We start from the raw sequence: 26,266 nt of genomic DNA on the forward strand, positions 1-26,266 counted from the left end.
TAGAATTAAAAAAAAACACCCAAAACAATTACATTCTGAGTTAAGAACACTGTATACACACTATACAAATCCCTATCACACTAGAATTTCATACTGAAGAGTCTGACGGTGGGTCAGATGTGACCGACAGTAAACATTAACCACTAATACGCACCACAATTAATCGGTTTATAACATTTTTATACAATTTAAGATAGTTTGCTGCAAAATGTTGAAGAGCCCACGGAACAATTTTACATTTTCTTCACCCATACAACCATTTTCATAAGATCTGGCTACACACTCTATATTCGAGACTGGGCAAGATGGAAAGTATTCTAGAACAAAATATGGCAGGCAATCCCATAAAAGTTCCCCCGGTTTTACCAAATTCAGCTTCTATAAACTGCTACATTTATTTGTTCTGTGTAAAGAGCTGATTTTCACTATGGTGAACTTGATGTACATTTGCCATAGAAGAGCCCATAAGAAGACCACATCTTGGCGAAGTAGGCCCATGGTTAAGAGTACTCTCCCTTCTGTTCCACCGGAGGATCCATCCCTTTCTCTCTCTTTCATTGCAGAGTGCACAAGTGATTGACTTTCCTACAGTAATAACCTTGAATCTAGCCTACGTATAACAAAAGTAAACCATTACAAAAAAACTTCATGTATCATGACAGAGACATCTGTAAATGACTGGTAACTTTTAGATGCCTGAAAAAAAATTCATTAGAATAACCTCTGAAAGTCAGAACGTTTAACTTAACACTTTATTCTAATTCTTAAGAAGAAAGTGAGTCTTATATTTCTCATACCTGTATGTGTTCTTCTGTGTGCTTTCAAGTGAGAGCTTTTAGTGTACACTTTGTTGCATCCTTCATAATCACATCTGTGTATCCTTCGCTTCCTTTGGGTGTCTGGAGATTCCACAGGTAAAGGTCTCTTCCCCGGCTGTACTATGACTGAAGGGTGATTCCTGTGAAAGTCAACATTAAATGCAAAAGGTTGAGTGGAAGGCTCTTCCTTTTCTTTAGTCTATCAAAAGCATGAACGACACTGGGCAAAAACAAACAAAAAAACCCAACAAAATAAACAAATAAGAAATTAGCCGATCAACCCAAGAAGCACTGCTATATTCATTCAACAAACATTGAGTGAGCACCTACCATAAGCCAGGCACTGTGCTTGGCACCGGACACAAAGATGAATAAAAACAGGGTTCCTGCCCTCGAGGAGCTCACACTCTAGGGGGAGACAGACATGTAGATAAGTAATGACAGTAAGAAGAGTTAGGTGCTACGCTGCAGGGAGGTGCGAAGTGCTAGAAGTCTCTTTTGCCTCAAAAAAAATTTGCCTATTTATAGAATTTTGCGGCACTAGGTAATGCTGGACACTCTACTGCTATTCACAGGCCATCCTTACTTTCATTTACTGTTCTTCAGGGAAAGGTCAGATTCCCAAGCCTCAGGCAGCCACACTAGGATGTCAGCCCTCTCAGGGATTCCTGAACTTCTCCCTATCTCCCTGATGACTCCTGCCCAGACTCATATCCTGCATTTGCCTAAATCAAACCATGTTAAACATCATTACTGTGGACTTCTCTTTTTCAGAAAGGTAGTTGGAGAGAAAAGGCAGATGGGGAAGAGCTGGGAAAGGTCTGTAGTTTTCCCAGACTTCTGCTGATTAATGTTAAGTAATTAAAATTCCTAATCCATTCATTCATTTTAATTCATTCATTTGCTTCCCTAATGACTAATTACCTGATACGTTACAAAGTTATATAGTTGGCCTCCAACTGTAACAAGGTATTTTTCTTTCAAATTTGAACCTAATTCTGGGCCGGTGGTGCTCAGTGGTTGAGCATTGACCTATGAACCAGAAGGTCATGGTTCAATTCCTGGTCAGGGCACATGCCCGTATTGTGGCCCTGAGCCCCAGTGTGGCATGCAGAAGGCAGCCAATCCATGATTCTCTCTCATCACTGATGTTTCTACCTCCCTCTCTCTCCTCTCACTCTTCCTCTCTGAAGTCAATTAAAAAAATATATATATAGTTTTAAAACTTTGAACCTAAAGTTCTTAAGATGTTCCACATAACATGTTTTATACACGCGTGTAAAGGGAGAAAAAAAGATTGGTGAGAAGGAAAAAAGGAACTTAATGAGATAAAAAAGGATAATAAAATTTAATTATAAAAATTCAAAGGGAATCCCTGAAATGAAACTTGATTTTTTTATCTTGGTTAAAATTTAAATACAGTCTTTTGCAGTAACTTTTTGAGGCATTTTCGGAAGCAGCTAGAAGAAAATCAAAGCCATGTTTAAGTGACCTCCCATTTTCTCACTTTTATTACCAGCAAAGAAAACTGTCACTTTACCTTCCTATCCTGATGCTTAGAGGGGCGATACAGGAAAACAAATGGCCAAGCTTAAATACACGGAAAAGTGAACATGAACTAGTGAGGTGGGGAAAAAGACAAGACTTAAATTTTATAAATATACAAACAAATAGAGAAAAGAGAAGTTTATGAACAGATATAGTTTTTTATCAATTTAAAATTCTTCAGTAAGAAGGAAAAGGTTATCAGTTTATTTTTCACTTTCAACTTTAATTCCACTGATTGAAAATGTTTCATCTGCACTAAGAGAACTTCAGGAAATAAAATTCTGAGGAAAAAAATGATGACATGTATCTCATATGCTCTGGGATACTGCAAGAGAATTCTAGATGATTTTAGAAGTCTCTCCCAATTATTAGACTTTACGGGTTGTGAATCAGCCTAATAGATTCTGTGCAGTAGTTAAGGAATGCGTTTTCCAGTTGCTGGTTTTGTGTGTAAAGGTATGTTAATGATCTCGGCTGACAGTCCCAGCTCTGGAGGTGACAGCCCGTGGGACCCTGGGGGCATGGTATTGATATCCACTCTGTGCTGTGGAATGAGGATGATGATATGATCTCTCGGAAGGTGGTTGTGAGATATGTGGCCAGGCTGGAGTGGCTCTGCTGGTTGAGTGTTGTCCTGTGCACGGAAAGGTTGCCGGTTTGATTCCAGGTCAGGTCCCATACCTGGGTTTTGGGTTCAGTCCCTGGTCGGGGCACATACAGAAGGCAACCAATTGATGTTTCTCTATTCCTCTTCTCCCTTCCCCTCTCTCTAAAATACAAAGTTTTTTTTTTTTTTTTTTTTTTTTAAAGAGAACAATATCTGTTCCAGATGTAAATCTACTCAATGGTAGCTGTTCATAATTCAAGGTTCTGAAATCTATTTGTAAATGTAGCCCCTACACTGTTTAATTGCATGAAGTGTGTTTTTTTGATGTCTCCACGCCGTATCAGTAAGTCTCTATATCAGCTAACATCTACCTCGAAAGGCACCATCATTCTGAGGATGGTTAGCAGTCCCATCTCTAAACAGTCAGATGTTAGTATAGGCTGAGGCTAGAGATCAGGATCTTGGTTTCCTCGCTGTTCATTTTAAAAGAGGCTGTGTGGGAACATTACAACCAAGAGCTAGAACAGCTATTAAATTATCAGGGACCTGGTCATTGTTTTGAGCTAAGCCGACCTCTCAAATTTGCTGCCATTCATCTATACAACTAAATGGAACCACCTGACCCTTAAGCTGTTTGACTTTTTATTCTCAAGCTGTTCGTTATACATTTCCACACATGCAAATAAACAGCAATAGCAATTTGATATACGCTTGAGTGCCTTTACAAATGATTCTAGAGCAGTAGCTCCATCATCAGGCAAGTGGATTCCAAAGCTGCATTTTGAAGTCTGCCTCTAAAGAAAGGTTTTCTTAAGGCAAATATTGGGGCTGCCTCATTGCAATGCTCCTAGGCGCTTGGTTTCAAATGACTCCTTCCTGGCTAGCTTGGTTTCCTATGGGGCTGCTACTGGGCATACTCCAAGATATTACTTAATCACATCTATGAGAAAATTATTTGAAGAGTACATGTCCCAGTTGTGGCTAATCTGTTGAATTTTTTTGAGAAGCAAAATGCATTCTTAGGTCAGCAGTAGACTAAGCATCTTGCTCATTAATCATTAAAAGCCATCCAGCTTGAGATCATCAAAAGAACATTACTCAAAATAAGAATGAGGAGAAAAAGTATTTTATCTTCAGCAGCATTCAAATGGCTGCTATATTTTATCTTCAGCGGCATTCAAGTGGCTCTTTTGCCCCTTGAGTGTGGCTCTTCCACAAAATACCACGGCCTGGGTGAGTCTATTTTGAAGAAGTGGCGTTAGAAGAAGTTTAAAAAGAATATTGCTTTAAAATATTCTTCTTCCATAATGCTTCACATTGTAATTCACAATAACCTGGGCTTTGGAATAACCCCTTTCAGCCAATGGATCACTCCCTATGTGGGCAATTGGCTTTAGAGCATCGTTTCCATCATGTGAATAGGAACAATTACAAGTGCAAGTCATCTTGCCAGAGATACCCGTCATCATAAATAAGAGAAGCAATGCAGCCTACATGATGTGTCCATTTTGGTTAGTCTCTCTGTTTTTTTCCTTCCACTAAAATGCATGAGCAGATGCAATCAGCTAGATATGGGCTGAAAATTGCAGGAAGAGCCCTCATCTGGGTGCAGGAGACCAAGCCTCGGCCCCTCTTGCCACTTGAATGCTGCTGAAGATCACAGTGTGATTACAGGCGAGTTGTCTAATGTCTGGCTCTTCAGTTCTCCATTTGCTGACTCCCATATGCTTGTTGTGGGAGAATAAAAGTTGGGCAAGTTTCCTTTGGAGGTGAAGGGGATGCTCGGCAATTTTGAAAAGCAGTAATGTACAAGTCCCTCAGACACTCTACCACTGATGTGGCTGGGCAAGAAAATTCGTTCTCCACTTATCAGCAAGTATATGACAACAACAAAAATTGACTTGCGATTTGGTTCACTGGGCAATTAATACGTGAGCTATTATAAGGGAATCTACTTGGGTTGAATGTGGATATAATTAGAATATTTGAATTCCAGTAAAACCAGAGAATTCATATTCTATTGCAGAATTATTAACTGTGTAAGAGAGAGGGGTGGAGAAGATCAAGTAGCCAGGTGGGCAGAACATGGGTTTAAGTTGGAGAAGAGTGACTTGGAGGCAATTGTTGCCTCTGTACTAGGAAGCTGGCCACTAAATCCAATGTTAAAAGCACCATAACACAAAACAATTATAGCAAAAATAAATAAATAAACAAATAAATAAATAAATAAAAAATAATTATGCCCAATAATGAAAATAAAGAGGAAAAAGTGCTTTGTCTTCAGCAGCATTCAGGGCACAGCATATGTTTTCAAATAATCTTCCATAAAGATTAAATGATTAGCCCAAGATCATACGTATGGTAAGGAGCAGAGCTGGGATCCAAGATGTCAGACCCAAAAGCAACTTCCTAAACTACTTCAAACACAGCTTCCAGTGTCATCACTGGTAAACTTCAAAGTTACCTACAGTGGCAATCCCCTTAGTGAGGTTATTTAACCTGTGTGGCACTGTCATATTACAGCAAGTTAGACCTAAGGCAAACCACCATTCAGGTGTTTGGTTGCTGAAAGCCTGAACTTTCCCCTCCATGGCAGTCCCAAAGCAGACTGAACACCCTGGGGCAGGCAGGAGTGAGGAGACTAGACAATAAGCTGTGTCATGGCTTAGCTTCTCTGAGCTACATGGTCAATTTCTGTTGCCACCACTTGTTTACAGACTTGTTTTGGAGTGTCTTTCTTGGGCTTGTGGTTGGCCTGAAGATTTTAATTCAAGACATTCCTCCTCATGGAGACAGGAGACTCTATTAGAAGTAGGAATACGACATGGGTCCATATGGAGTTTTCATGATCCAAGCTTGTGGAATATTTAGAACACCAAGTTCAATCCACGGTGGGATTAAGATTCTGGAAGAACTATGTATGCAGTCTGGAAGAGTGAAAAAATAAGATAGTCATGGGTGACCAACTCAGCGGTAACTTGAAGTCATTGCCATAACGCTGTCCGTGTTACAGAGCATTTTTTTGGAGAGATCCCCTCCTCTTGCCCCATGGCTGCCACACGCTACAGGGCGCTCCTGGCAGTCCACACATCACACGTTGGAAGCCCGTGCTTCCGTTCGAGGTCCCGAGATGCATGCTGCTACGCAAACGCCGGGTAGACCTAAACATACTTACTCTTGCAACAATGCTTGCGGGGGGGACACTGAGTTCATTAAAGGGGGTGACATTTCTTCAGGATAATAATCTGTCCTCTGTGGTTCGATCCCAGGTTCTATTTTAATTTTTTTCTGTAATATAGGCTTCTCATATGATTCAATTACAGGTACTAAAAAATAAAAATAGAAAAAGTCACTCTGTGTACCATTTACCGACTTCAGCTTTTAAAATAGCTTATTCCACAGGTCCCATCTACAACGCTGATGTTATCTGCCTTTGGCAAATGATGGCAGCAATGAGTCTGAGGGGCATTCTTGTTTCTCTGGCCCGTTATTTTGCCAGCAGGCAGTGTACATGGGAAGCTGGACTTTTAAGACATCAGTCCCCCCCAAATGATTCTTCCTTATGATTTTTGCCATCTCCTTTTAATCCCGGTCTTCTGCCCATGACCAATCAATAAACAAGGTGCTTTTAATAGCCCTGAGTAATCACCAACATCTAAAGGTATTTATTAAATGTCTCTTTGCACTTAGAACCGTATTGGCATTCCATGAAGCAAAATATATACTACTCAAGATTCTCACCAACCCAAAGTGGACAATTACATAGTGAAAGTAATCATTTCACAGCTTTAAACAGACAACCTGATTCTTGGGAGCTCTTCCAGTATCAACACTTTAAGGCAAAACACACACACACACACGGAAATGCCTTAGGCAGCCTCTACGTGGGATACTTCCTTTGAAGAGCTTGGCTCTGCTTCCTTCACTCTCCCCAGGCTGTCTGGAGAAGACACCGGAGGTTGGGAAATTTACCTTGCATGCTACTGTTGGAGTTTTCCATCTCCTCGGACAAGGACACCATGAGCGGCTGCTGGAGGTGGCTGGCGTACATGAAGGGGACGGGCTGCACCACCACGGGCTGGATGACGGGCAGTATCCCCGGGCTCCGGATGCCGTGCCGGGACAGGGCGGCGGCCATCACCGGCGGCATGGACAGCGGCATGCTGAAGGGCTGCACGCCCGGGGGCGGGGGCGAGTACTTCTTCATGGGCGGGCTGGACGAGGGCATGCTCAGCCCCGGTGAGGCCCTGCGGTGCGAGGGCTGGAACTTCAGCGAGGAAGGCGAGCTCCCGGCCGAGGGCGGCGAGCTGCGCTTGTTCACGGTCAGGTCCACCGGCTCCATCTGCATGCCGTGCGACAGGACCTCCGGGGTCTGGAAGAACTTGTCGGATAATGGTGTGGAGTAGATGACTCCGTACTTGCTGGGCTTGATGGACTCCATGTAATTAGATGGGTAGGACTAGCGGAAAGGAGAAACAACATGGGGGGGACAGCCAAATAAGGACATTTGCTTCCAACACAAATTAAGATGCAAAATCTCTACAACAGGTTATAGAAGAGAAGCCGTATGGGCTTTTGTCATTAGGAGTCAGCGCTGAGGTTCACCAAGAACCAGCCAGGCCAAGTAACCACGTTGTTTTTCTTGATGGAGTTTCTTAACTGGCAGGAAATGCTCTCTCTGGCTTTAGTGTGTGCCCCAGCAGCAAGGCACTGGACATTCCTAATGATATACTTCTGTAACATGAAGAAATAGAGCTGCATGCGGGCTTGAGCCGCTGGCTCCATGCCTGGGACATCCAACGGTCCTGATTTGCCCGGGACTATCTTGGCTTTAGTGTTAAAGTGCTATCACCTAGGACACATGTGTCAAACACAAGGCCCGCGGGCCAAATCCAGCCCGCCAGGCCTTGCAATGTGGCCCGCACCGCGCTGTCATCACTGCACTCCGCTGTCAGTTTATGACATTGTCAGTTTATGACTGTTCAGTAAACCATTCGGCCCGTGATTTAGGCTGGATTTTAGATTTTGGCCCCTTCTCTGATTGAGTTCGACACCCCTAACCTAGGAAATGCCTCAGTCTCAGGCAAACCAGGATGGCCAGTCACCCTACACGCCTATATACACCGAAGGCCACCCACACTAGGGCAATTATGTCCTTGGCCCCAACTTGTTCAATGGGCTTATGCACAGTTTGAATGAAGGTGTAGATGATCAGTCGATTTATACGTTTGTGGGTAAGAAACAGCTGGTATGACTCAAATCAGGCCACCTGACGCTCGAAATGAGGCCCAGTGTTCTCTACATCTTGCTCCCCACTCTCAAAAACTAAGAAAATATTGAAAGAGAGACAAAATAGTTTGTTCTCCCTTTACCCCCAAATCTAAGATTTGTTCTACAATTGACTTACTTTACCTTTAAATACCATTCTCTCTTCTAATATCAGGATAACCTAACTCATCTACCAGCTTCAAATATAAACAAATCACAATAACGGCATATTCTGGTTCATGTGCTTGGCCATGGAGTTCACTACAATTGCTCCATTCCTTAACTATAATTTAAAAATGAATCTTTGTTTTAGGATGCTTCAAAAAATTAAACACCAGCCATTTTCTAAACATGCACATTTTAGGGAGATTTTTAATAACCACATGTATAGTCCTGCAGAAAATAACTCGTATTTGAATGTTTTACAGTGAAAGTGATAAGCAATGTATTGTGCCTCTCTCCCAGCTCTTCTAAAAACATTTTTTATTTATTTATTTGTTTGTTTGTTTATTGAGTTTTAGAGAGAGGAAGAGAGGAAGGTGGGGAAGAGAGTTATTTTTGTTAACAATTTTTAATAGGGAGCATTATATCACTACTATAAAAAAAAGTTACTTATGCATTCATTGATTGAGTCTTCTATGTGCCCTGACTGGGGATTGAACCCACAACCTTGGTGTATCAGTCTTCCAGCTCTTAAATCCCATGTGGTTATGATTCTGAGGCAATACTAGCTCATGACGCAGCTGAGAAAACCCACCTACAGAGACTTGTAATTAAATGACCGAATGCACTGTTCATTTCTGAGCCTCCCCAGACTGTGAGTTGTAAACCATTGTGTGGCTTATGACAGAGATCACACCCTTTCCTCTCTGGGTCTTGCTGGATGGCTCTCCACCTGGCTATGCATCAGACTCACTCATGCTGTTTCTGAAATGCAGGTGCCTGGCCTCTATTGCTGGCCTACCGAACACCGAGTATCAGGCAAAGGTCCTAGGCAGTCTTTACGTCTATCTGATTTTGACGTCAGTTTCTCATCTTTAGGATTAAGTACTTTGTTTTTCTGTCTTTTCTTTATCCATATCATCAGAATCTGTGTGGTCTAGAACAGGGATGGCTGCAGCCCGGTACCCGGTGAACATACAGTGCTTTAAAATAAGTGCTTATTTAAATGCATATGGAAAACTTTTTTTTTTAATAGTAGTGATATAATGTTCCCTATTAAAAAACCATGTTAACAAAAGCAATTCTATAAAAGAGGGCAAGAAATAGTGCTAACTAAATATTAGAAGTACAGGTGCCATCAGGGTATGGCCAAGCTCCTCCTGGAAGGCTGGGAGGCTAAAATCAAAACTGGATTCAAGGAGGTGGCCTGTGTAAGAGCTTCAAAACCCTGCAGCCCTATGATCCCTTTTCTTTTCTCACACTAGGAGTGCAGGATAGCGGGCTGTGACCCTCCTCCCCAGGGCTTCACAAATGCACTGGGGATCCTGTTAAACTGTAGATTCTCATGACTGGGAGGTGGCAGAGGGGCACAGACCGCCTTCCAAATGGCATGACTCTTACTAATAGCGATACAGAATAAAAATACTAACTCTTAGTATTAAAATCTGATATGTTGCTTAAAAACAATTTAAAGAGGGGAGGGAAGAATAGGCATTAATAAATCTGCCTAAAAAAAAGGACGCGAAGGAAATAAAATCAGAAAATCCAAAATATATAAATTGTTTTTAAAAAACAGCTTTTGAGTTATGTATAGAAATCAAATGAAGAAAAATCCATTCCTAACTTTTTTTTAGACCCAGGCACCCCACAAGGTATGAGGGCTCCAAACATAACAGCAATATTAACATTATATATATTTAAATTGAAATACTGAAAGAGGCACAAGACTCACTAAAAAACAAAACAAAAAAATTACAGCCCTAACCAGTTTGGCTCAGTAGATAGAGCGTCGGCCTGCGGACTGAAAGGTCCCAGGTTCGATTCCGGTCAAGGGCATGTACCTTGGTTGCGGGCACATCCCCAGTAGGGGGTGTGCAGGAGGCAGCTGGTCGATGTTTCTCTCTCACTGTTGTTTCTAACTTTCTATCCCTCTCCCTCTCCATTCCTCTCTGTAAAAAAAAAATCAATAAAAATGTATTTAAAAAAATTACAAACTATATACAATGAGGGTTTAAGGAAGTAATTAAACACCGGGAGGAGGGAACCTCCCCTTGTTCTAAAGTTTAATCTGCTCTCTATATATTTCTCTAAAGTGCAAAAGCTCTGATACTAGAAACAAAAACTTCAGCAAACGAGAGGCAGCGTCAGTCGTCTCTACTCACCAAAATGTAGCTTCTCCCTTATTTTCAGCCCTATTCTTCCAAGAGCTCCCTATGACCTAGATTTTAATGCCAAGTTATTGGCAGCTCAACAGGAAGCAAAACGAGGACACGCTTTTATTGCTGTCATTGCTGGATTTTTCTATCAGAGGGTGATTTTAAGGAATTTAGGACCCGGGAGATTGGGCAAATTTAATAATATTCCCCGGCTTCTCTCGCCGTAAAGGAAAAGTGACAGCCATTCCGAAAGCCAAGTATTCTACACACGGTGCAGATTTGTGCTGAGAGTCTGCCCTCCAGCGAATGCCCCCTGTGCCCTACGCCGCTGACTGCTGGGTGGTGTCGGTGGGGCCACAGGGCTACCGGTAAGGAGACACCTCTGGGCACACAGCGGAGTACACAGCGAACTCTTCCCAGCCCGACCCCCTCACACGAGGGTGAAGAAATGTGGTTCCTCAAACCGTCTCACTAGCAAATGTCCTCACTGTGTTTCTCAGAGCCTTTGAGTGATCGGGGCGGAGCACACAGCTGCTGCCATCAGCTACGCAGGGGTCTTCAAACTACGGCCCGCGGGCCACATGCAGCCCCCAGGGGAGTCTGATCCTGCCCGCCAGGTTTTTTGGGCAGTGAGCGCAGCCAAGGTGTTACAGTAGGAATTAGTAGTTCATATAGTCCGGCCCTCCAGCTCTCTGAGGGACCGTGATCTGGCCCCCACTTTAAAAAGTTTGAGGACCCCTGAGCTACAGCAACCCCGGAGTGGAAGGACGGATGCAGGGTTTGCTCCTGGTGTGCACACTCTGGTCAACAGTTGCTTCCTTTCTGTTCCAGACCATTCCTGTCTTCTAACTAAGCCATGCAAATAGGTGTGGCCACACGGGCCCCTGATCCAAATCGGAGGCGAGTGGAGAAAAGCGCCCCTGGCCACTGAAGGACATCCAATGCCATCCTCCCCTCCCCTCCCCCTCCACACGCTCAGCCGGGGAGGCCCGGTGTGCCAGCCCAGCAGCCCGCAGCCCGCAGCCAGGGCTCACTCAGGGATTCTCCCCCTCCTTCCATCTGGGGGCGGTACTGGGCTTACTTTTCAAAAAGGTTCTGCTTTGACACTTCTCCAAAGCCATCCCTTTATACTCCAGTGAGAATTTCAATAGTTTCTTATTTTGGGGGGGAATACTTCTGGTGAGGTTTCCATTACAAGACGGCTAACGTGGATCAAGTCTCCATCTCACTATTCATGAGTATGAAAAAGAAGTGGCCATCCACGACAGGGCGATGGCAGGCCAAAGGAATCTCCATACGCAGGGTGGGGCGCCCAGGGCGGCGAGGCGTGGTGCATGTACAAACACACACGCTGGAAACTGCAAATGTCATGCCTCTCTGTGCAAACACGAGCAGAAAGCGCTCTTTCTACCAGGCGCGGAAGAGCCGTGAAAAGTGAAAGAAGTTCCTGCTGGAACAGAGCAGAGGAACTGTCAAGTGCTTCTCAATCTGTCAGGCGTCTGTTAGACAACAGTGTTCATTTGAAAAAGGCTAAAAAGAAATGTACTTTCTTCAAAAGGAACCTTCCTATAGGAATAGAATAAGGAAGAATACTCTTTTAAAATTTGTTTTCTGTCTCATTTCCTGAGTTAAATTCTTTGACTTTCTTTGGAAATGAATGGGTGTGAAGACAATTTCTTCACACATGTGCATTTTATATTCATTCACATGGTGTCCATGGTTTAGAAATTATAATCTCCAATTTTTACAAATAATAATTAAAAAAAAAAAAAAAAAAGAGCTCAGCAGCTGCTGACCATTTTGCCAACTGTGCATTGAGAGTCAGGAGCAGAGACCCAGGCACAGAACCGAGCAGGTGAATCTCCTCTCCTGATTCTGGAGATTTCTAATAAGACAGTATATCAAGCCTAACTATTTGCCTCAAAGCACAGGATGGTATGAAGGCTTCCATGGGGTAAGCCTCACTTTCTCTAAGTTATAGAAAAATACCAAATAGGCAGATTGCTTCTGCTATGCTCTCATTTTAAGAAAAATGGGGGTGGGGAGGGAAGATAAATCACCATAAGGTATTTTTATTCTATGTGGAATTAAAAAAAAAAATTCCTCTTACAAATTATTCTGTTCTGCCTTAATGTTTAAAACATAGCTTCAATAACCAAAGACTTCAATCTTCAGATCAAAGATGGAACTAAGAAGGGAAAAATAAAGGAATAAAAAAAAAAATTAGGTTTCATGCACTCCACCATGAAGGCAGGAGAGAAGAAATTTGAAGATTTCAGAGGGAAAAGGCCTGGATGGTGTGGCTCAGTGGTTGAGCATCGGCCTATGAACAGGAGGTCACAATTTGATTCCCTGCGAGGGCACATGCCTGGGTTGAAGGCTGCAGGTTTAGCCCCAGTACGAGGCATGCAGGAGGCAGCTGGCCAAAGATTCTCTTTCATTGTTTCTTCCTCTCTCTCTCTCTCTTCCTCTCCGAAATCAATAAAAAAAAAAAATATTTTTTAAAAGAATGAAAACAAAAGCTTATTTAATTTTGTCAAGAAAATAATCACAGCACCCTAGTCTCCGAATTTTTCAGTTAACTGAGATTTCACTGAATTAAAAAGAAACTTCACTGTAAGCACAGACACTAACTGTTGGTGAAACGAACTAATTTCTGTAAAGTTGCAAACTCGAGCACGAAGGAGAAAAAGACCATTCATTGCAAAAATACTTCTATATATTCTAAGTTCATGTATTAATATTCAAGTGCACTTTATTTCCTGTTTTCAGTTAAGTGCATTTTCTTGCATTTAATTATATCATAACTAACTTAGCAAAGCGCATCTTCATTCTTAGCTTTAAATTAGGCTCTGGAGCGCTGCTATTTCCATGCTTGATTAAAAGCACAGGAAGTACACACTGATGGTTGTGCATCGTTTAGAAAACTAATCACACTCTCCGGTACTAAAAACCTATTCATAGTTCAAGGGTATAATTAATGGAAGAGATTTTACACCTTAATTTTCCTCCAACATGATCATGCCACAGTTGGGGGAATGGCTGAGGAATGCGTTGACAGCACTGAATAACATCAGAAGTCAGTTCACTGTTTTGATTAATAAAATTCTTATTGCCCAGTGATCATATTCAGACACTCAGTTATCCAGTTATGATGCTGGAATGTAAATGTTATTTCCTTAAAGCCACTTTTCACTGCACCCAGTGATAAACCCTTCACTGGCTTAGGAACAGCCGTGGCAGCTCAGTTCCAAGGGCCTCTGACTGACCCCTGTGTGTTGTATAAACGTTTCTGGCAGGAGCCTCCACGGCCAATGCATGAGGATGATCTAATTTTGCAGGCGTGTCATTACCAACCTTCTCGTATGCAACTCGGGCCAAGTCTTTCCCCTTGTGAATGTTTGTCAAGCCAGAGGAAGAAAAGAGCAGGAATGAGAGTATGGCCTTGTTACTTCGTATTTGTTAAAACCAGATCTCCTCAAGTCTAAGCCCCTCCCGGCTCTGCAGCGGGACACACCTTCGTGTGGTCACCCAGGTCCCATCAACACTTGGACTAACGACTAGCCTCCTGGTGGCCCAAAAGCAGCAAATAGAGGGGTCCGGCTAGGTGTCGGAAAAAGACAAGGAACATACTTCCCACCCACCCAGACTCTTCCAAGTGAAATAAAATTCCCCCTCACTGCCAAGTTCGTTCTTTCACTAGCTTCCCTCCGGCCATCCCTCACACGGCCATAGCTCCATTAAGCAAAGCATTTTATTCTTAACTGAGCAGTTGTTCTTTTATTTTGTTTTCGTCTTTTAAATCAGCTCTATGAAACACACCCTAAATACTATGAGACCTAATGGAATATCTTCTACTTCCACTATTAAAAAACGTAAAACCTCCAACATGTTTGAGAAACTCTTCTATATAGATAATAAGAGTGGTGATCTTGAGTAAAAAACAAACAAACAAACAAAACACCTCTAAGTCACCTGTATCATATTCTTTTTTTCTTTTTTTAATATATTTTATTGATTTTCCACAGAGAGGGAGGGAGAGGGATAGAGAGCTAGAAACGTCGATGAGAGAGAATCATCGACCAGCTGCCTCTTGCACACCCCCTACTGGGGATGTGCCCACAACCAATGTACATGCCCTTGACCGGAATCGAACCTGGGACCTTTCAGTCCGCAGACCGACGCTCTATCCACTGAGCCAAACCAGTTTCGGCCTGTATCATATTCTTAATACAGATTTTTATAGGTACATTTGGATACTGCTTCCTTACCATGATAAACACTGCCCACAAGTTTTGAGAATTAATGTCCCTACGTCGGGAGCCGGGCTGAGCAGCTGGCCCTGGAGGGAGGTGCCACAACCTGACCACCAGCTGTGATGCCTCTTAGGCCTGCGTCTCAGCTCTGTGCAGCGTGGAACTACAGCCCTTGGATGAGACGGCCTTACAGCAAAAGCTGAACGCCAGCTCTGGCCACGCTAGAGAACGCCACCGAGATCCAGAGCACACACTGGAGTCTATGCAGAGGTTTGCCACTGGCAGGTGAGAGGGAAGAGGCCTGACTGTGAGCGCCATGGCCATGCCATCCAGGGGGCCTAGCCGGCCCAGGCTGCTGCGGCAGGGAGCACAGCCCCCAGGCAGCTGAGGAGCCAGGGGAGCAGGATGCCCTGCGATTCTGATTCCCATCCTCTGGGCTTCATCATTGTGCTTTTGTTCATTTTTTTCCTTCTATTAAAACCAAAAATCCACATTCAAAAAATTTAAAAAATATATAATTAACTTTAAAATGTCCCTGGGAGCCGAAGCCGATTTGGCTCCGTAGATAGAGCGTCGGCCTGCGGACTGAAGGGTCCCAGGTTCGATTCCGGTCAAGGGCATGTACCTTGATTGCGGGCACATCCCCAGTGTGGGGTGTGCAGAGGCAGCTGGAAGATGTTTCTCTCTCGTCAATGTTTCTAGCTCTCTATCCCTCTCCCTTCCTCTCTGTAAAAAATCAATATAATATATATAAATAAAAATGTCCCTGGGAACACATTTATGTTAAAAAAAAAATCAGTCTAGCCAAACTTGTCTTTTTTTTTTTTTAATTGTTATTTTACTTTATGCTAAGATCAATAATCCTGAGAGCTCCGACTAAAAAATCTGGAAGCTGTGGAGTTTTTGTAAACCTGCTTCTGTGGTGGGAAGATTTTCCTGTGGCCCAAGTTCCGTGGTGAGGGTGTATTGAGGAATGTGGGGAACAGGCCTGAAGGGAGCATAGATCCCATTTATTAAAGGGTGCACAGTTGCTAGTAAGGTATTAACCTCACTGACTACCGGGGCCTTTGAAAAATTTACCCGTCAAAGGCCTGTTGGGTAATGAGTAACTTTAAGGAATAACATAACACATGACCATGGCAGTACCACTCGGAATAAAATAAGGAAATGTTCAATTTTGGAAAACTTACCACCGAGACAGGGTCCATGGCCTCTTGCTTGACAGGAACTGGGTCAAACATGAGCATTCTTTTAGTGAAGCTTTCTAGGGTGCTCTGGTGTTTGGCCTAGAAAACAAAAACAAAGTGTCCATCTCAACCCCAAGGTTACTTTAAATAAAAACTAGTAAAAATAAAACATAAGATTCCTCACTCCCCTTCTCTGCTCCCTCCTCTCCCCCGCCCCCAGAATGGCTGGCAGTTGTTTCCCTTACCTACGAAAGATGCCATTTTGTATAATTAAAACCAGACTCCATGGTCTTGATGAGAGCCAATTGGCATTCCTAACTCAAATCCATAAACCCGGATGTTTCTGGAACAATAGTAAAGCCCCTTCCAAGAAGTAAATCTTCCTTAAGACTGTAGTGCAAACTCAACAGAAGTTCACATTATATATAGGAGTGTCACTTTTCCTTACAGAAAAATCTAGGGGGGAGAGGGGGAGTGTGCAGAAAGACAAGCAAAAAGAAAACCTAGAACCAAACATCATTAATATCTTTGTTTTTATCCTTACAAACATTTTAAAAAAATATATTTTTATTGATTTCAGAGAGGAAGGAAGAGGGAGAGGAGAGAGAGAGAGAGAAACATCCATGATGAGAGAAAATCATGGATTGGCTGCCTACTGCAAGTCCCCCACTGGGGATCAAGCCCACAACCTGGGTACGCGCCCCGGGCTGGAATCTGGGACCCTTCAGTTTGCAGGCTGATGCTCTATCCACTGAGCCAAACCGGCTAGGGTTCCTTACAGATTTTTTTACATGGGATTATAGTATGCATAGAATTTAGTAACCATAATTTCACTTGACAATTTATTAGGAAAACGTTTCTTTACGGTAAGCATGGTTCCATGCCATCAAATTCAGCATGCCACATCCGTTTCTGTAAATTGTCCCTTTTTACTGGGCACCTAGGTTGCAATTCCTTAATTTTTAAACTAAGTTTTAGTCTTGGGTGACAAGCATGGACATTTTCCAAAGCATATGATGTATCTATCATCCAGCAAAGATACCGTGTTATTTCCATCAATAAAACAGAACCTGCTTCCCAATCCCAACATTTCTACCAGCCACATGTAATATCACTTAAAACAAAACAAACCCTGCCAATTTGCTAGTATCAAAATGGCCAATTAGGTTTACTCTAAATCGATTTAATTACTGAATTAACATTTACCATTTACATTTCTTCTTTTGAGAAATGCCTATTCAGGTCTTGAGTTCTCAGCTTCCCTTATCCCCCAACGGTTACTGTTTTCTAAGCACTTTTTATATGTGAAGAATATTAGCTTGTATTCACTCCCGTTCTTTTGCAAATTTCTCACTAGAAAATCAGACACTCTTCAGCCAGATGCATCTTGTCCTTGTTCAGTCCATCTCTTCCCTGCTTCTAACCTTCTGCTCGTTACCCGTGTATTTTCTTCTTTGTTCTATACTAGTCCGCTTGTAGCACGTGTCCACATAAAGCCAACTGCTCCCTCTCAGGACCAAACATTCGGCCTGCTCAGTCCCCAGCTGCACTTCACAGGTGATGGAATCAGAGCCCCGCTACGACTCAGATCCTCGGCGAGCTCTCCAGGCACCTACTATCCAAGGTCGGTTTACCTTAGAGGCAAAGTCTTCATAGATCACTTTGGTTTGGGTGGAAAAGTGAACAAGATTCTTCTAGATTGAGTTCTACCTGAGAGAGCTGTACAGTCCCTGGTTCTCGATTACTTCCTATGTTTTAGCACTAAAACTACCTATCCCCACCCCACCCCACCCCACCCCGCCTCCTGACAGTAATCTGTGGTTTGCTGTGCCCGTGCCCGAGGGGTTATATTGGGTCGGCAGCTAAGTAATTGCGGATTTTTTAAAGAAAATCAAAGACAATTTTTTCATGGAACTAAATAACTTTATTCTTTAATGTATTGCCCATTTTGATCAATGACCTTTTGCCATCTTTCAGGCAGCATCATAATCCCACGTTCAAAAAACTTCTGTTTTTTATTAGCAAAAAACTGAATCAGGTACGATTTGACATCATCATCATTATTGAAATTTTTACCATTCAAGGAGTTTTGTAAAGATCGAAACAAAAAGTAATCAGATGGTGCAAGGTCAGGACTATATGGTGGATGTGGCAAAACATCCCAACCAAGCTCCATTAATTTTTGCCGAGTGACCAAAGATGTGTGTGGCCTTGCATTGTCATGATGGAATACAACACCTTTTTGATTTGTCAATTCGGGCCGCTTTTCTTCAACTGCATTGTTTAATTTCGTTAGTTGTTCAATGTAGACATCAGAATTGATCGTTCGGTTGGGTGGTAAGAGTTCAAAGTAGACAATTCCTTTGTAATCCCACCAAACTGATAACAAAACCTTCTTTTGATGAATATCAGCTTTTGATGTTGTTTGAGTTGGTTCACCTGGCCTGCTCCACGATCTTTTCCGCTTGATATTGTTGTAAACAACCCATTTTTCATCGCCAGTTATCAGTCGTTTTAAAAATGGATCATTTTCATTACGTTTCTTTAGCAAATCGCAGCTGCTAATGCGTTGCGTTAACTGTGATTCTTTCAGTTCGTGAGGAACCCATGTATCGAGTTTTTGAACATAGCCAAGTTGTTTTAAGTGATTTTCAATGCATGTATGTGATACATGAAGCTTCTCTGCAATCTCACGTGTTGTACTGTGACAGTCCGAATTGATTATTGCTTTGATTAGGGCGTCATCAACTTCAACTGGACGACCAGAGCGTCTTTCATCTTTGAGTGAAAAATTACCAGAACGAAATTTGGCAAACCAATTTTGACACTGCCGTTCTTTTAAGGCTTCGTCACCATAAACAGCACATAACTTTTTATGAGCTTGTGATGCGTTTTTCCCTTGCGGAAATAAAAAAGCAAAATATGACGAAAATGTTCCTTTTGATTTTCCATTTTTTAACGAACGCCAAACAAAAACTACAAAACAGATCAAAAAACTTTTTTTACTGATTAACAGCTGAATAGCCAACTATCAAATACAAAATGTGTTTTACATTTGTACTACGTCTGCAAACCTAAAAATTCAACTGAAGCCATATATGTGTGAAACCCGCAATTACTTAGTTGCCGACCCAATACTAAGATATCCCCACATACAATTATAAAAACAATACTGTGTTGTTCTTGTGTTTCACTGCTTCCTTGAAGAAAGCCTCTCCTGGGTCTCGGGACAACACATGAATATCATTCTTAACTCAACCTAAGACCCTGACTCCAAATCCCATTCTCCTACATCACAGGATGCATTGGGATCCGTGAACACGATCCGATACCAGGGCGCTCAAATCAATGGCGCTGCCACCCTCATGCCTTCCAGCCAGAACAAACCCCAACAACCGGCGGAAAATGGACAATTTCATGATGAAGGATGAAAACCCCTTTTGTGCTTTGAGATATCTATTGTTCACCAGTTCCCAGCGTAGCAGCTGTACCGATAGATGTTTCTAAAAAATTGCTGTCCTATACTGGACCTTAAACAAAAGATGTGATATGTGCTTGTATCAATGAGGTCAGATAATTCAGCAGCCCTGACCTATGGCTGGCCACCCCTCCCCCAAGCCTTTTAAATGGAATTAATCCTTATAGACGAACCCACTCCTCTGACAGTACTGTATCTGGATGCAAATCCTTCTAAATAAGAGCCCTCGTATTCTCAGGTGTCTAAGGAAAGAGCCAGGTCAGGAGACTCATGAATCGTATCCTAGCCCTCACCAGGGGCAACTCCTTTCACATGTAAAAGGACATCTCTTCAATCTACTTCCTAAAATGGATTCCCACAATGTTTTAGGAAAAGAAAATTAGAATTAAAACAAAACAAAGCAAGTTCTAAATGGTTTGTATCAACAGGTATGCACTCAATTTTGGATATATCCTGTACAATGAGCATTAAATTTGTTGGTTCCGCCCTAGCTGGTTTGGTTCAATGGATAGAGGACTGTTCTGTGGACTCAAGGGTCCCAGGTTCGATTCCAGTCAAGGGCATGTACCTTGGTTGCGGGCACATCCCCAGAGGGGGGTGTGCAGGAGGCAGCTGATCGATGTCTCTCTCATTGATGTTTCTGGCTCTCTATTCCTCTCCCTTCCTCTCTGTAAAAAAAAAAAAAAATCAATAAAATATATTTTAAAAAATGTGTTGGTTCCAACTTCTGGAACACTATCAGACATTTGCCTCTTTGCTAACATGAGGTCTCAAAAGTCATAGAGTTGCCTGTCACCACTCTATTCAGTCCTCTGTGCTTTATTAGAGGTCACCCCCCACCCCCCTCCGACACACACACCCTAAAAAACACCCTCAGATCAAAGTCACTGTAAGATTTCACAGCTGCCAATGTCCGCCTGAGATCTCATTAAGTACCGGGTCGTTTTTCCACTGTGCCCCGGGAGGAGCTTCCTGGCCTCTCCTCACCTCACCTCTGCCCTTTACTCCCAGTGAGCGCCGCCCAGTGGAAGTGAGGGGATGGGCTCTGGAGTTCGTTTTGGTCCACATGCTGACGCCACAGTTCAGCCCAGAAAGCCTTAAATCCATTTTCCTAATGACCACTGAGTCCATTTATTTGGAAAGGTATGACACATTAACCTGCTGGTTCTTGTATCATTGTAAGACATTACTTAAGTTACTTTCATTCTTTCAACTTTTATGTTTTATCTAAATTTAAGGAAACCAGTGCGCTGCAAGACTTGCAATCCTGAGAAAAGTCTAATATAAAGCATCTGTTTGACCAAACCTGACTCCGTTATTTTAAAAGAGCTGTCAGTGGGTGTTTCCATTTGTTCAGACGGCGCCTTAGAGAAACTCAGTAGTGACAAAGGAAATATTTCTCATTACACAAGTATTTCAGCTAATAGATGAAGAAGGAATGGGAGGATTAGAATACCTCATTGTGAAACTCCTAACTAAAATAATGCATCACTGGACTAAAAAACAACGACGAAAAATTCTGTGCAAAGTTCAAATATCACTAGGAACAAAATCACATCTAACAGCACCTTGTTCCCTACTTGGCAGCTTGCAAAATGACCGGTTATGCTTTTAGTGCTCATCACAGGAGAGGGGACAAGATAAAGGGCATGAAGAGAAAATGATGTTCCCTAATCTGTAAACAAGGGCTTCCTGGGAATGTGACAGTTTTATACACACCAGTGGGCCAACTTTTAGTGAATTCTACAATTAAACCTTTCCATTAAAACGTGAGAGGGGAGGCGAAGCTAGAAAGGAACCAAACTTAGGAAGAGAATCAAACGTATGGACACACATCAGGATTTGGTTTGTTTTCGAAAAGCATGTATACCTCTACCCACTGTGCTTACCTCTGGGATGACCACTTTGCCACTAGTACTGACTATCTTTGCGTCAGAGAAGAGTGACTGCAAAGTCACCAACGTGCCTTGCATAGAACTGAGAAGCAGCCAGAACACAAGAAGAACTGAAGTCTCTTAACTTAGTGGCTTTAGTTCCCCACCAGCAACTCAGTACTCTGGGGATGTTACCATCATTTTTAAAGAATGCTTAAAAACTACAAATTCTGCAAAAAAATCTGTTACACAACACTGGCAGCAATCTTAAGTCCGACCAGTAGGTGGCGCGCTAAAACAGGTATTCGAAGACACTGGCAGCCCATTGAGTTTGCCAACCTTCAGGGAGGGTCTTTAAACCTAGTGGGTTTTAAGCAGGCTCTGGAATTCTGTTAACCATTTTATGTGGGTATCACAGACACGAGGAGGCCCCAAATGTGGTTCTGTTTTTTTCTTACAGCTATTTTCCAATCATAAACACATTTACATCTTGGTTGTATGTTGCCTAGCAGAAATATATTCTAAACTTAGCAATCCCAAGATAACGAAACTGCTTTAAAAGAGAGAGAGAGAAAAAAAGGGCAAAACTGGTTTATAAAAACGTTTACGTTATTGAGGTGCTTAGAAGGAAAAATATAGAAACACCATCATTGCCAAAATAATTTTCCATAACTGGAGCAAATGTCATCTTTCCCAACTGTGTGATTCTGCCGGGAAGGACCAACACAGCTGGATTTCCCTCTGAAAGGAAGAAACACGCTTCTTTTCATACTCTCTCCACTTTTGCTTCTAACTTTTCAGACGCTGAAATAAGGGTCAGATTTTTTTTTTTTTTTTTTTTTTTTACCAAAATGGAAAACTGCATGAATATGTATTAAAAAGCTTCAGCGGATCGTTTACATGACGTTTCAGAAGTAATACAGCTGCGTGTCACCACCCTATTCAGTCTTCTGTGCTTTAAGAGGGCACAGTGTGCCACAGAGCTTAGAAATACACACACAAACCCCTTAACGTACTGCGGTTATGATTTACCAAATCTCCTTTCAAATTGCTTGTCTAGAAGACAGAGCATGTTCGTTACAAAAACAACTTTATAAATGACTGCCCCTTCTTTAGAAGTATGGGGGGGGGGGAGGGAGGGAGAAGGAGGAGGGAGGGAGAGGGAGGGAGAGGGATTGAGAATATGAAGGCGAACAGAATGGGTATGAAGCAGTCTCTTGGTGACATAGCAGGATTTGCCTGTGACATTCTCCCTTCTCATCTTTGTGTTATGCCTGCTCTTCCATATCTTTCTTTCCTCATATTCTCAAAGGGTCCCTGCCTTTATCCTTCCCAACCCGGCCTGACCGGACCCAAGGCTCCAAACCCCCTCCCTCCCTCCAAGCAAATCTGTTTCCTAGCTGACCTCAGCCAGGTGTAAGAAAAACGGTACCATCAGATCAACACATCTTCTGTAAGTACCACCCCTCCCCCGAGCATTTGGATGTTAAAGAAGGAAGCATGTTCCTACCCCCCCCTCTTTACTTCCCAGAGACTTCAGGGGGAAAAAGAAAACCCGACAAACCAACCTCTGTGGTGTGTGTGTGTGTGTGTGTGTGTGTGATTCTTGGCCAGGAAGAGGACCAGGACAGGCGGGCGACATCCCTGTGGCTACACTTCCTTTCCAAAGAAAATTTTCTTTCTTCCCTTCTGTACCCAAGGCCTCTAAGCTCCCAAGGAGCCGAATACTTAATGGCAGCTGCTCTGGCAGGCAGCAGATGGAAGCAGGCGCTTTTGAAGTTGGGGGCTCTTTCCAGAGCAGCCGAAGGCCGGCACCTACCTGGAAACGCGTCCCGTTTTCATGCCCCTGGAGGGCTTCCGCCTCCCTTGGCCTCCTCTAGCTGGTTTGAAAAGGGGAGGGAAAGAAAAATCCACGGAGTCCTTCTAAATCTTGGGCGCTCGTTAAATTAGCTATTTTGCATCAAAATGTTTTGTAAATGGCAAAGAAGTTAATTATTTAGTTTCAGATTAAATATAATGATCCGGTGAGCAAACAATCCGCCCTCTCTCCTCTCTCGGCTAACAAGCCGCCCAATTTTACTTTCCTGCCTCCACCCATCGGCTCCACCCGATGGAGAGTTGCCAGGGCGAGTCCAACTTGTCCAAACAGGACATGGCTTCAGATAAGATTCTGCCCACGCCCTGTACTTCGGAAAGACGGAGTGAAGCAATTGATTTTGCATGTAAATAAGGGCAGGTGCAAAGGTAACCACCAGGCCCAATCCCTACACTTTAGCCGGAGGAGGCCCAGCCGTGCAGGGCTGGGGGTGGGTAAACTCTCAAGTTCACAGCCACCTGGTTAGCAGCATTCCATACCTCTCTCAAAAGAAATTTTAGCAAACCCTCGTCATGCTCAATACTAAGGTTACACACTTGTTTTTCCTTCTCTAGGCCGACAACCTTGTAGGTTAGTTTTTAAGGGGCAAGCGACCCAAGACCCATTGAGAAATTCCCATGATGCGTAATCCTGCTGGGCATGCATCTTTGTATCTTAGAAAGGCTGTTCTCTTCTGGGGAGTGTTATATAATCAGATCCAGAAGGGCTGTGTGAGGCCAGGCTGCTTGGCTCTGCTGGTGCCCTATCGTGGGAGACCCACCCCACTCCGCCCTCAGGGGCCTCCACCCATGGGGCCCCACCCTGCAGGGAGTGGGAGGCTGGGAGGGACCAACTGGCTCCAGCCAGCAGCTAGTTCCTGGAAACTCTGGCCTCAGCGGCGATGGCTGGAACCTTAAAAATAACCAGAGAGAATCGTCAGGGTGGTGGCAATCCCCTGGGCTCCATGAGGAGTCTATCTCTCAGCACTCCGGAGCCTTGGGATGGGGACCACGAGCTGATACTGCCCTCTCCTTCAACGTAAACAAAAAGGAAGGAGAAAAAGCACTGGAAGCACAGCTATGGAAGGGAGAATTAATTCAACATGTCCCCAGACCAAGTCCTCCTCCTCACGCCTGCCTTGAAAAGGCTGCCAGGCTACCCCCCACCTCCCACCTCCCACGTGCTTGATTTTCTGGTCCCTCAGCATGAAAATCTCTCGTTCCATTTCTGCATTGCCATCCAGAGCCGAGCCCTCAGTGCCCCAGGACCCTGTTACCGGGTTGTTGTTGTTTTTTTCCCCCTCCGCTGGCCTCCCCACCTCCAACCCATCCCCATCCCCTGCCCTCCTATATTTCTCAAAGCCCCCTTCTCATCCATCTAGTCTTTCCTAAGCTCACACACCTCCCTCCCTCCAATGGGATCCCCCGGGCTTGGGGAGTGGATGCAAGAGCCCATGCTCAGCACCCCTCTACCAACCAGCGCCCTTCCTGCTGGCCGCCCTGCCCCCCACCCCCCCACGCCTTTGTTCACTTTTGGCCCTGATGCTGGGCAACCCGCGAGGAATGCCCCGTCCCCTTCCGGCTTATCTCAATCCTCCTCATTCTCCAAAAGCCAGCTCGGGGCCCTCCCCGCTCTGTGCAGCCGCTGCCTGGCTGCCTGGCACCTCCGCGGCCGCCTTCTCGCCTAGACAGGCTGGGCCTTTTCACCGGCCCAAGGCGGGCCTCCGACCAGCACTGAGGACTCCCTTGGAGGACTCCCTCCACAGGAGATGGGGCTTGTCCACAAAAGGACATTTCTTTTGGTCAGGCACGAGGAGCCAATGTAAGAGGACCGAGTCCATGGTAAGAGTTCCACAGTCATTGGCTCTTCCCTCTGAAAGAACTTGGAATCTCCCTTAAATAATGAATGGGGATGAGGCAGACCAGACCTAACCCTAAAGGAAACTAAACTTCTCTTAAAAAAAAAAAAAGAAAGAAAAAGAAAGAAAAGAAAAAGCTTTTGCTCCTAACCTTAATCTTGCTCGTTAGGGGTCCTCCAGATACCTTATCAATTTCATCCTCAAAGAATATTTTATTCCCCCCCCCACCCCCAGAGAGATCTTCTAAACAAGTCCAGTGTCAAGGTCTCTACGCTGTTTTAGAGCCTAAAACAGAAAAGAGAGAGAGAGAAGAGGCAATTGCATGAGGAGGAGGGAATGGTGTTATGTGTAACAAAAACACTAGGTTGTTTTTTTTTTTAAAAGCGTACTTCCCTTGACCAAGGAAAGCCAGGGGTTTCCTGTGGATCCTCACCACCTTATGGCTGCCCATCTGCAGGTGCATTTCTCTACAAGGACTGTGTCATGCAAAGCCCACAAAGTGGGTACGACCTTCCCATTTTACTGACGAGGACACCAGAACAGAGAGGCAAAGCAACCTGTCCAAGGTCACACAGCAGCTAAGCTGTAGAGCTGGGATCTGGACCCAAAGTAGGCTGACTTCAAGGCTGGTGTCCTTGGCACCCACTCTCCTTCCTCGGGCAGAGGACAACGTCACACCACAAACAGCAATAGCGGGATAGCGATTTCCGGGAACAGATCTGTCCACGGGGCATAGGGCACTGGGGGACAGTGTCTCTCTTTACAGTAGCCGCGATGTCGGCCCCTCCCAACTGGTCCCTGATGCCTACCGGTACCTTCTCTCGCAGAGTGCAGGCTTGGACACAAGATCAAAAGACGCGTTCTGGAGGCCCTAAATTAGGCTATTATTCTTCCAAGCCAATGCACCTGCAACTGGTCCATAAAACTGCGGAGAAAAATTGGCAGCTTGACTCAAGTAAATACGGAAATCCTCATAATCACTGTACAAAGGTGGAAGGGTCAGGTCCTCATCCCCATTTTAGAAATGAGGAAATGGAGGAACAGAGGTGAAATGGCTCGCCCAAATGTGCAGAGCTGCTCGGAGCTGCAGGCCAAGAGCAAAAGTGTGTCTGCCTGCAGACCGGGGCTCTTTCTGTTCTGCTTTGGCCTGTGCCCTGGGACCGACTTTTGAGTGAAATCATCTCGCGTTAGGGTCACTC

General features: G+C 43.8%; 1 protein-coding gene across 1 annotated transcript in view; it reads right to left on the reverse strand.

The window, feature by feature from the left end:
• The window catches only part of KLF3 (KLF transcription factor 3), a 35,851-nt gene that overhangs the window by 3,335 nt on the left and 6,250 nt on the right, over positions 1-26,266 (reverse strand). Inside the window, exons 2-5 of the mRNA XM_084901138.1 lie at positions 16,006-16,101; positions 6,946-7,432; positions 6,149-6,299; positions 798-958 (exon numbers count right to left, since the gene is read on the reverse strand). Of these exons, the coding sequence (XP_084757264.1) occupies positions 798-958; positions 6,149-6,299; positions 6,946-7,432; positions 16,006-16,062 (856 nt within the window). The 5' untranslated portion in view covers positions 16,063-16,101. The remainder of the gene's footprint in view (positions 1-797; positions 959-6,148; positions 6,300-6,945; positions 7,433-16,005; positions 16,102-26,266) is intronic.

Source organism: Pipistrellus hanaki (assembly GCF_964339955.1).
Source record: "Pipistrellus hanaki genome assembly, chromosome: 1".
NCBI lineage: Eukaryota > Metazoa > Chordata > Mammalia > Chiroptera > Vespertilionidae > Pipistrellus > Pipistrellus hanaki.